This window comes from Triturus cristatus, chromosome 9, assembly GCF_964204655.1.
Source record: "Triturus cristatus chromosome 9, aTriCri1.1, whole genome shotgun sequence".
NCBI lineage: Eukaryota > Metazoa > Chordata > Amphibia > Caudata > Salamandridae > Triturus > Triturus cristatus.
The window spans coordinates 6673350-6686089 of NC_140592.1; the positions used below are offsets into that span (position 1 = coordinate 6673350).

Consider the following 12740-nt stretch of genomic DNA (forward strand, 5'->3'; position numbering starts at 1 on the left):
AAATGCAGCCCAGGTCTATTCAGCTCCTGACTCATCCAGGAAAGGCAGGACCCCCCCAGTGGCTGTCCGATGAGAATACACATCCCAGCCCATGTCACTCCAAAGTCAGACAGCCAATCCACAAACCCAACAGAGGCACACAGGATGGCTAACCAAGAAAATATCCTACTTTCTAAAAGTGGTATTTTCAAACACAAACCATAAAAATCATTTTTACTAAACGATGCATTTTTATATTCTGAGTTCAGGCATACTAAACCCCCATTTCTCTATCTTGTCCCAATGGGAAGATATACTTAAAAGAAGTTATAAGTAAACTTCCATGCTATCCTATGGAACAGATAGCCTTTTCATAGTGAAAAATGAAACACACTGTAATTCACAACAAGGACATGTCACACACACCAGTACATGTCCTACCTTTAACATACACAGCACCCTGCCCACAAGCGTACCTTGGGCCTTCCTTAGGGGTAACTTACATGTAAGAAAGTGAAGATTAGGGCCTGGCAAGTGGGTGCACTTGCCAGGTCGACATGGCAGTTACAAACCGCAAGAAAACACTGCAGTGGCAGGTCTGACAACCCTTTTCAGGGCTGCTTGGGTGAGTGGCACATTCAGTACTGCAGGCCCACCAGCAGCATTTGATTTACAGGCCCTGGCACTCACAGTGCACTTTACTAGGGACTTACTAGTAAGTCAAACATGCCAATTATGGAAACACCAATCCATAATACAATTTACAATAGGAGCACTTGCACTTTAACACTGAACGACAGTGAGATAGTGTGCAGAGACTCTAAACCAGAAAAAAAGAGTCAAAACTAGGAGCTCAGAAAGGAACAAAACAGCGGAAACATGCCAGGTATAACGGGCATTTATAGTTGTCGATAGATGTTGATGATGAGGAGTACCAGTTTCTAGAAAGTTTTGTCAGAAGGGGGTCCTTACGCCTAAAAAGGTTTGGCAAGGGGATCTTGGCATCAAAAAGTTTGAAGCCCTCTGCTCTAGCCAGATCCTAGCACCACAGGAAGGAATGAGATAAGTAGAGCACCGCCTCCCTTTAGCCAGATCCTATCACCACAGGAAGGAATGAGATCAGTGGAGCACCGTCTCCCTCTAGCTGATCCTAGCACCACAGGAAGGAATGAGATCAGTGGAGCACCGTCTCCCTCTAGCTGATCCTAGCACCACAGGAAGGAATGAGATCAGTGGAGCACCGTCTCCCTATAGCCAGATCCTAGCACCACAGGAAGGAATGAGATCAGTGGGGCACTGCCTCCCTCTAGCCATATCCTAGCACCACAGGAAGGAATGAGAAGATCAGTGGAGTGCTGGCTCCCTCTAGCAAGATCCTAGCACCACGGGAACGAAAGAGAAGATCAATGGAGCACCGTCTCCCTCTGGCCAGAACCTAGCACCACAAGAAGGAATGAGAAGACCAGAGGAGCACTCCCTCCCTCTAGCCAGATCCTAGCACCACAGGAAGGAAGGAGAGGATCAGTGGAGCACCGTCTCCCTCTGGCCAGATCCTAGCAACACAGGAAGGAAGGAGAAGATCAGTGGAGCACTCCCTCCCTCTAGCCAGATCCTAGCACCACAGGAAGGAATGAGAAGATCAGTGGAGCACCGTCTCCCTCTAGCCACCTAGCACCACTGGAAGGAATGAGAAGATCAGTGGAGGACCGCCTCCCTCTAGCCAGATCCTAGCACCATGTGAAGGAATGAGAAGATCAGTGGAGCACCGCCTCCCTCTAGCCAGATCCTATCACCACAGGAAGAAATGAGAAGATCAGAGGAGCACCACCTTCCTCTAGCCAGATCCTAGCACCACAGGAAGGAATGAGATCAGTGGAGCACTGCCTCCCTCTAGCCAGATCCTAGCACCACAGGAAGGAATGAGATCAGTGGAGCACCATCTCCCTCTAGCCAGATCCCAGCACCACAGGAAGGAATGAGATCAGTGGAGTGCTGTCTCCCTCTGTCCAGATCCTAGCAACACAGGAAGGAGTGAGATCAGTGGAGCACCGTCTCCCTGTGGCCAGATCCTAGCACAACAAGAAGGAGTGAGAAGATCAGTGAAGCACCGCCTCCCTCTAGCCAGATCCTACCACCATGGGAAGGAATGAGAAGATCAGTGGAGCACTGGCTCCCTCTAGCAAGATCCTAGCACCACGGGAACAAAAGAGAAGATCAATGGAGCACCATCTCCCTCTGGCCAGAACCTAGCACCACAAGAAGGAATGAGAAGACCAGAGGAGCACTCCCTCCCTCTAGCCAGATCCTAGCACCACAGGAAGGAAGGAGAAGATCAGTGGAGCACGGTCTCCCTCTAGCCAGATCCTAGCACCACAGGAAGGAAGGAGAAGATCAGTGGAGCACGGTCTCCATCTGGCCAAATCCTAGCACCACAGGATGGAAGGAGAAGATCTCTGGAGCACCGCCTCCCTCTGGCCAGATCCTAGCACTACAGGAAGGAAGGAGAAGATCAGTGGAGCACCGTCTCCCTCTGGCCAGATCCTAGCACCACAGGAAGGAATGAGATCAGTGGAGCACCGCCTCCCTCTAGCCAGATCCTAGCACCACAGGAAGGAATGAGATCAGTGGAGCACCGTCTCTCTAGCCAGATCCTAGCACCACAGGAAGGAATGAGAAGATCAGTGGAGCACAGTCTCCCTCTAGCCAGATCCTAGCACCACAGGAAGGAATGAGAAGATCAGTGGAGGACCGCCTCCCTCTAGCCAGATCCTAGCACCATGTGAAGGAATGAGAAGATCAGTGGAGCACCGCCTCCCTCTAGCCAGATCCTATCACCACAGGAAGAAATGAAAAGATCAGAGGAACACCGCCTTCATCTAGCCACATCCTAGCACCACAGAAAGGAATGAGATCAGTGGAGCACCACCTCCCTTTAGCCAGATCCTAGCACCACAGGAAGGAATGAGATCAGTGGAGCACCGTCTCCCTCTAGCCAGATCCTAGCACCACAGGAAGGAATGAGATCAGTGGAGCTCTGTCTCCCTCTGGCCAGATCCTAGCAACACAGGAAGGAGTGAGATCAGTTGAGCACCCTCTCCCTGTGGCCAGATCCTAGCACTACAAGAAGGAATGAGAAGATCAGTGAAGCACCGCCTCCCTCTAGACAGATCCTACCACCATGGGAAGGAATTAGAAGATCAGTGGAACGCTGGCTCCCTCTAGCAAGATCCTAGCACCACGGGAACGAAAGAGAAGATCAATGGAGCACCGTCTCCCTCTGGCCAGAACCTAGCACCACAAGAAGGAATGAGAAGACCAGAGGAGCACTGTCTCCCTATAGCCAGATGCTATTACCACAGGAAGGAATGAGAAGATCAGTGGAGCTCCGTCTCTCTCTAGCCAGGTCCTAGCACTTCAGGAAGGAATGAGATCATTGGAGCACCACCTCCCTATAGCCAGATCCTAGAGTCACAGGAAGAAGTGAGAAGACCAGAGGAGCACTGCCTCCCTCTACCCAGATCTTACCACCATGGGAAGGAATGAAAAGATCATTGGAGCACCACCTCCCTCTAGCCAGATGCTAGCACCACAGGAAGCAAAGAGAAGATCAGTGGAACACCGCCTCCGTCTAGCTGAGGGTACAAAAATCAGGACAGCTAGGTCCCTCTGGAAGTGGGTCTCTGTGGTGCTGACATCCCTCGATAGCTGCTTTGTATTGGAGTCGTTGGAGTGCCGACAGAACTCTCACGGTTTTGGCTTGTTGCAAGGGGTTTGGTATCCTTTATGGTGGCCCTGTGCGCCTCCGGTTGGTCCTGATGTCCTCTCACTTATTGGGGGACAGATCTGACCTTCAGGAGCACAACCCTCTTCCTGCGATGCTGCTGTGTCAGGCTACCCAGGGAGCGGCAACATGGTGGGCCAGACTTTGCGTTTCTGTGCCTGCAGACTGCAGGGGAGTAGCTCTTCTACTCCAAGGGAGACTAACTGGCAATTTATGAAGTGCTGGCAGCAGATCAGCTGCAGGACGAGTCGCTGGGTTGTGATTTTATGGCACGACACGGAGGCTAATATTTTGCAAATCTCCTTTATTGCCACAGCTCAGCAGCAACAATTGAAGAATACAGAACTTCAATGAACATTCCAAGTAACTATATAGTCTCTTCGCGACCAGCCATCTTCCTTCTTTGTTGCTGCTGCTCAGAAAGATATGTACTCCTTAATCGTACTTCTTATTTTTCTCTCTATATATGTTATCTCAATTGTTTAGATGATTCAATACTTTATTCTGATCTCCGGATTGTCTCTCTTCAATTTTGTCCTACCCCTTGAGGTTTACTGTACTATAAGGCTTTACGATACATTTTTCGAAATGTTTTAATTAAGAGCTTATCTTTCCTACCGATCTTCCCTCCTCCGATCCCACTCTGGATCGGATTCTCTTGTTTATTCACCTTTTTAATTACTTTCCCAATCGTTTTTTCCCCGCTCGCGCCGACTGTTCGCAATCAGCTCGCGCTAGCTGTTTTGAATTGAATTTGAGGCTCGCGCCGATCACACTCGTAATGCTCCCATAACAGGCCCCCTTTTAAACACACCCCATACGCTCATAACGCTGAGAATCCAAACCTACTTGCAGACTCGTTACGCGTTTATTTTCCGGATAAGAGGCCTCGTCTCCGTATCCTCCGACCGGACTGCCTCAGACGCGAGCGAGACGCGTGCAGGCAGCCGGCTTAGAGGAAAGTTCCTTAGCAATCAGCCACGCTCGCGTAGCGAGCGTGGAACCCATTTTAGTTCATTGGGAAGCCCTCCCTGTGTATTATGGCTCATCCATATTACCGCCTTGGGAAGAATTCAAGTTTAATCACGTTTCAACTGTCTTTCTACCACTCGATCGTCAGAGCATTCACCAGAGCACACGAGATTCAAGATTTATATATTACTTGCTTCCTCCTCACCCTTGGTAGGATTTAAAATTAATTAAAAAATAAAAAATAAAAAAAGGGGAAGATAGACCTTTCTTTTATTCATCATTAATCTAGTTTATAATCATAATGTCTTCCTCCCAACCATCTATCGATGATAGACTGGAAGACCTCATCAATAAAGCGGTGGAAAAAGTAATTGGGTCAATTGATGATAAAATTAATGAAAAATTAGAATCCCTTTCCCACATCACGCCCTGCCCTTCAACTTCTGGACAAAATGAAGGAGCAAATAAGGCTCCAAAAAAGAGGTCACATGGGGATAAAGATAAACCTGCTTTTAAAAAAGCAAAAACAACCACTCCTTCTTCACGCTTACAAGGCGGTGACAAGACTGGTGCCTCGGGCACCCAATTTGGGCATGATATAGGCCCTGAGCTTCCAATTATCATAGATAATGAAGACAGATCCGATAATGAAATCGATCTCTCCTGCTCTTCTGGCTTCAATACTGATGCAGAAGAAACAGCAAGGGGGACGGGAAGCTGTGGAGAGGTTTCAAAGACCTCACAACCCAACATGGGACTCTTGGACCCTTTCGGGGACCTAATGTTTGACCCCTTGTTAATAAAACATCCATTATCCCCCGAATGGACCCCATCCCAACACATTGCGGAGTACCTCACCTTCTGGCTCAGGAAGGAGATCCCCCAAGAGGTGAGATCTAGGTTACGCTCCGAATGCCCGAGACCCTCCCTCCCAAATAAGATAGCCGCAACACCGGAACTAGACCCCAAAGTTGTGGCATTTATAACCAAAACTGCAAGGGACCCGAGGAAAGGGATAGATAAAGGATTAAAATCATGTCAAGATCGCCTTCTTGACACCATTGGCCCCCTTACCAAAATCTTTGAAATGGCCGAATCCGCTTATCTAGAAGATTCATTAGTCGATCCAAAAGAACTAAGGGAGTGGGTTCAACGGGCTATATGCCTATTAGGAAACGCCAATACTGCTATTTCCACTGAAAGAAGGAAGGAAATTCTTTTTAAAATAGATCCCAAACTAATTGAATTGGCCAAGAATGACCCAGGTCCTAGCTCCCAAGGCTTCCTCTTTGGTGAAGAGTTTATCAAAGACATGGCCAAATACGTTGGAGTGTTCAATTCCATTCAGAAGTCACAAAAAGACATCAAAAGGGTATTTCAAGATTGGGTTTTCACCCGGGCCGGGAGAATACGGGGTCGTTTTCCCGGCCGAGGAAATTCCATTACAAGACCCTTCATGTCCCGTGGAGGGAGATATAACTCAAATTTCGGGAGTCAACAATTCTACCCGCAAAGACAGAGAGGTCGAGGACGTCCCTTCAGAGGAGAACGCAGACAACGCTCCTCATCAGGTAGGAATCTTGAAAGACCTTTCAGATATCCCTCCAAAGGTGGGTGGGAGACTACGCCAATTCGCAAACAATTGGAATTTAGTAATCAAAGATCCTTGGGTCTTAGACACCGTGAGAGGCTACAAGATAGACTTCACCCATACACCTTTCCAATCAAATCATCCTCGAGAAATTACTTTCTCACACACAGACAAACTTCTGGTTTTGCAAGAAGTAAGAGATCTATTAAACAAAGGTGCGATTGTAGAATCAAATTTCATAGGTTTCATCAGCAATATATTTCTAGTAGAGAAGAAAAACAAAGAACAGAGACCCGTCATAAACCTGAAAGAATTAAACCAATGGGTAGTTTACCAACACTTCAAGATGGAAGGGATACACCTCCTAAGAGACATTCTTCGGAAGGGAGACTGGTTAACCAGACTAGACCTAAAGGACGCTTACTTAACAATTCCTATCTGGGGTCCTCACCAGAGATTCCTTCAGTTCTTCTGGGAAGGGAAATTATTCCAGTTTCGCAGCCTTCCCTTCGGCCTTTCATCCGCTCCTTGGTGTTTTACCAAGGTTCTCCGACCTGTTACCGCTTGGCTCAGACAGAGGGGAGTCAGACTGATTATATATCTCGACGACATCCTCATTATGGCACAATCAGAACAGACCGTATCACTTCACACAGATCCTACGATTCGCCTCCTACAACATCTTGGCTTCATCATAAACATGAAGAAATCTTGTATAATCCCGAGTCAACAGACACACTTTCTGGGCTTCCTAGTAGATACTATAAAAGCAGAACTGAAGCTTCCTTCGGAAAAAGTAAGGAAAGTGAGAAAAGAACTCAGGAACTTACTCAGACTAGACCGGTTTCCCTTTAGGTACTTAGCAAAGATATTAGGCCTTCTCTCTTCAACAATTCAAGCGATCTTCCCAGGCCCATTACACTATCGAGCCCTTCAAAGACTCAAAGCCAGATCTCTGAGAATGACCTTCTCCTACTCCCATTTGATTTCCCTCGACCAAGAATCGAAGAGCGAGATTCTTTGGTGGTTGAAGAATGTAGAGGCATGGAATGGCAGAGCCATTTTTGGGGAGGAACCAGACCTGATAATAGAATCGGACGCGAGTTTGGAAGGATGGGGAGCCAGATGTGGGAACTCATCCACAGGGGGTCGTTGGACTCTTCAAGAGAAGAAATTGCATATCAACTGCTTAGAATTATTAGCAGGTTCATTCGCGATTCGTTGTTTCACCCAGAATGCTGCGAAATGCTGTGTAACGTTACGGATGGACAACGTCTCCGCAGTACGTTATGTCAGCAAACTAGGGGGTCCTCGCTCGAAGGGTCTGTCGGACCTAGCGAAAGGTTTCTGGAACTTTTGCTTGAACAAAGGGATATCAGTCGTAGCGGAACATATTCCTGGTCTGAACAATGGTGTAGCAGATTTTCTTAGCCATAGAGGACAGATGGGGTCCTTTCCACACCGATCTATTTGCAGATCGTCTGAATACCCAGTTGAAGAACTTCTTCAGTTGGAGACCGGACCCTCAAGCTCAGAAAGTAGACGCTTTCCTCCAAGATTGGAGAGGTCTGGCCCCTTATGCTTTCCCACCTTTTGCCTTGCTTCCCCGTCTTCTTCTTCATGCTCGTCGTTACAAAGAGAGCATGGTAGTGATAACTCCTCTATGGAAATCCCAGGCGTGGTTCCCGATAATTCTGGAAATGTCTATCGACTTCCCCATTCTGATTCCTTCTTTCAGAGAGGTGCTCATAGGGCCAGAGGGAGAGATTCATCCCCTGGTAGAGCAGGGTCTTCTGGTTCTGAAGGCTTGGAAGATTTCAGGAGACAGTGGCGAATCCCAGGTCTTTCGTCAAATGCTTTCACACTAATTTCCGAATCATGGGCTCCCGGTACCAGGAAAGCTTATCGATTGGCATGGAACAAATGGGTTCGCTGGTGCCTTCAACGAAGTTATGATCCCGTTTCAACTGATCTAGTTCATGCGGTCAATTACCTTTCTGATTTATTTACCTCTGGTCTATCCTATAGAACCGTTAATGTTTATAGATCTGCCTTCTCTGCTGGCCATTCTTTAATTAACGGAATTACCGTTGGGCAAAGTTTATTAACTAAGAAAATAATGAGGAGTATGAGAATTCTCAACCCTCCTTCCGCTAAGTACACCGCCATGTGGGATGTCTTTCTCATTCTTAGAACCCTATCCTCTTGGGGAGATAACTCTTCTCTTTCTCTTAAACACATTTCTTATAAACTTACAGTTTTACTTTGTCTAGTATCTTTTAGAAGAACCTCAGACGTTAAAGCTTTAGAAATCTCTAGCAGGGCTTTTCAACCTGAGGGAGCTTGTTTCTTCCTCAAGAAGAGAACCAAGACTATGTCTTCCTCCATCTTTTATCCCTTTTTTACGCAAAACGAAAGGCTCTGTGTTGTTAAGTGTCTGAAAGAATATGAAAAAAGAACAGAACATCTGAGAATGAACGAAAAGCAACTCCTCATTTCTTATAGGTCCCCTCATAAAGCTGTTTCTTCTCCAACCCTGGCAAGATGGGTGAAAGATGTTATGCATGAGAGCGGAGTGGATGTATCTGTATTTGGAGCACATTCCCTTAGAGGTGCTTCGGCTTCAAAGGCCTTTTTTATGGGTGGTGGTCTTCAAGATATCTTTAGGGCAGCAGATTGGTCAAATGATACTATGTTTAAGGCTTGTTACTTTAGACCAATCCCTAATGTGATTGATAATGTTCTTAATTCACTTTAAACTTGCATAATATGGCCTCCGTGTCGTGCCATAAAATTTAGATTTTTCACAGCCTGATGGGCAGAAAATCTGGATTTTATTAAGGACACGGAGGCTAATATTATCCCACCACTAATGATGTATATCCCTCCCTATGTGGATACTCTTATTACGTGGTTTTATTCTTTTCTTTCAGAATGAAAAAATTGCTTTCTTCGGACCACTCCTTTCAAGCTTTCCTTCATTCACTTTTGGCTGTTTCTTACCGTTGATGGATCTTTCATCGCAACTTTGACAAAGAAGGAAGATGGCTGGTCGCGAAGAGACTATATAGTTACTTGGAATGTTCATTGAAGTTCTGTATTCTTCAATTGTTGCTGCTGAGCTGTGGCAATAAAGGAGATTTGCATAATATTAGCCTCCGTGTCCTTAATAAAATCCAGATTTTCTGCCCATCAGGCTGTGAAAAATCTAAATTGTTAAGGCTTAGTGCGGCAGGCAGGGTTTGGCGCCAAATATTCACAGCAGTCTTCAGTTCTCACTTTTTCTTGTGGCTCTCGGTGTCCTCTTTTTCTGGATCAGTCAAATCTAAGTTCCTGCTGTAAGGGGTTCCACCTAAATACTCAATTTAGGAGCATTAAGGAAGTAGAAAATGGGCTGCTTACCTTTAGGGCGACTACGCCCACTACATGACCACCTACTGTGGGAAGTGGGAATTACCCTGACCCAGAGAGCCTAATTCTGCCAAAATTAAGATGGTGGAATTCTAAAAGTTGTGTCCACTTCAGGTAGCCCAACTTAGGGGTGAAACTAGCCTGATAGGGGACATGCCTCATGACGATCTAATTTTCCTGCCTGTCCTGGTGCCAAATGGGCCTGGGGCAGGGGGGTAGCATTTCCCCTCTCGGAGGAGTCCATGTTTCACATATCAAAGGGCGGTAGAGGCCTCCTGTCTTGAGATGCTGCTGCTAGCCTTTCTGCTTGGAGGAGGTGACAACACCTCCGGCCAGAGCAGTCACTGTTTCTGTCCTCCGAGAGCTCTGGCTCTCACCAACAGGGAGTCAGAAACCTTTCTGTGGTGGCAGGCTGGTCTACACCAGTTAGCAGGCACACTTGAGGCTGGTAGGTTTTCAGGGGGCACCTCTAAGGTGCCCTCTGGGTATAGGTATTAATAATTCCACCACTGGAATCAATGTGGGTTGATTAATACAAGGTGTTTGATACCAAATACCATAGATTTCAGTGAAGTCATCATGTAGCGGGGGAACTTCTAAACACTAGTGTCCAGCACATGCACTTAAAATGGCTACCTTGTTCACTTGCAATATCTAAGAGTCGACTGAGACATTGCAGGGGCATATCTGCTCATGCAGATATGTCCGCACATGTGGTATAGTGCACCCTTCCTTGGGCTGTAAGGCCTGCTGTAGGACTGACTTACCTACACTGCATGCAGTGTCAGAAGGCATGGCACACAGGAAGTGTGCCATGTCATATTTTCACTTTTCTCTGCACAATGGCACGCAGCCTGCAATAGCAGTTTGCATATTGGTGCTGAAGGATTTCTTTGGGTGGCACAATACATGCTGCAGCCCTAAGGAACCTTCTTTAGCCTCCGTGCCCTAGGTATCAGGGGTACCATTTACTAGGGACTTACAGGGGTTGCTAAAGGTATTGCCAATTTGGGGAACATTCGTACAGTTTACGGAAAGAGATCTGGCACTGGGGACCTGGTTAGCAGGGACCCTGTGCACTCTCAGTCAAAATCACATTAGTTAGCAGGCAAAAAATTGAGTTGACCATGTCAAAAAGGGGAACTTTCCCACAATGAATACCACTGAGCAGGTAGGGCGGTATCTCCCCAGCTCACTGCCAGCTCCATAGGTTTGGTTCCAGGTGATTAACAGTAAATATATACACACCAAGGCACCCTTGATTGTACCTCCCCGGCTTACATGCTGCCATTTGTCTTAATTTACAGCAGTAGAACAATATAGATACCTAGACATGCTAGACTGTGCCTGCGTAGATCACATGCAGACCCATGGCAGGAGTAACAGCTTCTAGAGTGCACACGTGGAGTCCCATGTCTGGCGTACATACATACTGCTGTGCCTCTCCGGCTCACACAGCTCACAAGTTGTCACATGTCTGAGGTTATAGGGATGTAGCAGTGTACATACCTAGGAGGGCTGGGCCGCACCTCCCTGGTTTATACAGCTCAGACGTTGCCATATGTCTGAGTTTATAGGACTATACCAGCGTACGTACCTAAGCAGGCTGGGCCGTATCTTCCTGGCTCACACAGCTCACAAGCCGTCCCACTGAAGCCTTCAGAGCAGACACATTCTCCGGACTCGCTGATTCCATCTTTGCATTCTCCATGATTGCTGCATGGGCTCTCCAGTCCTCCAGGGCACGCTGTAAACAGAACACCACAAAATACTAATGAATCAACATTCAGTTCTCAAGTTCTAGGGTTGCTGCTAAACGCACAGGCCCAGATTCATCAAACTTCCACGCAACACAAGACACCTTGCTGCACTGTGCTGCCTGAAAGGGTAGAAACACCCTTGATTTGGCGCATTCCTGGCCTCTCCTTACACTGGCACCCTGGCACCATGGTGCCAGGGTGCCTGCACTGTAGGCATGATTCATTTCATACAGGTAGGGACCGCTTCCTGTACAAAAACAATCCTCACCGGCTTTTTGCAGCAGGAAGAGATGCGCAGGAATAAATATTTCTCCTTGATGCGCCTCTGGTGGGGAGGTGTGCGATTCTGATGCATAACCACACCTACTACTCATGGTACATCTGGGAATGGGTAAGAATCCATGGGAACACCCAGGCTTCACCAGTGCACGCCTCTCTGGTGCAGAGTAAAGCAAGGCTGCGACTTGGGCTGCTTTGTGTTTGTCCAGCAAACCAAGCATTGCAAAGCCACGCAAGGTGGGCTGGCGTTGATTGGTAAATCTGACTTTAGTGTTGCGTTGCCCTTGCGTTACCTTGCGTATTGCAAGGGCAACGCAACACTAAGAAACATCTGCAACACATGAGTCAACAGACACAACCCAATACTCAATTTCTACCCAAGAGGTATACCCTCACTGTCTGAACCCCAACTCTAGAGTTACAGTCCCGGTCTTACACTCAATCTGCTGCACAGGAGGTATGTACACACTGTCCCTACACGAAAACCTTTAAAACAGGAGGTACCCGTCACTGCAGGAAGTATTGGTTTGTCACAGTAATCAATCTCAAGAAAAGGAATCAGAGAATCACTGCCACAGCGCTCCACAGCCAGCCAACAGACAGACAATTATGACATGACCAAGTGGCTTCTTTTCTCTCTTGTACGTGTATCTCCGATATGTATATGTATGTATTCCAATCCGCTGATCCCCCATGTGTGAAAGACGGTTCTCGGAATTTATTGAAGGGACCCTGCAAAGGAGTGGCATCATGGCACCTCCAATAATTGACAGGTGAATACGATGACCAGGTATCCAGCAGCAAGGCAGAAAATCGGAGAAAGTATCTAAATTGTGATAAATACAGTTGCCTTCAAACATTTGCAGACTTTGGCCTGTCCAACATTAGGGCCTAGTAGAATCATGGCTCCTTTAATTAACATGAGACAGGAACAGATTTTATTGCTTCCCTCTCTCAATCTGATGAG

At 47.1% G+C, this 12740-nt stretch overlaps 1 protein-coding gene across 1 annotated transcript in view; it reads right to left on the reverse strand.

The window, feature by feature from the left end:
* STAB1 (stabilin 1) overlaps positions 1-12740 on the reverse strand; it is a 1212756-nt gene that overhangs the window by 163566 nt on the left and 1036450 nt on the right. The window contains exon 57 of the mRNA XM_085624210.1: positions 11332-11481. Within this exon, the coding sequence (XP_085480336.1) occupies positions 11332-11481 (150 nt within the window). The remainder of the gene's footprint in view (positions 1-11331; positions 11482-12740) is intronic.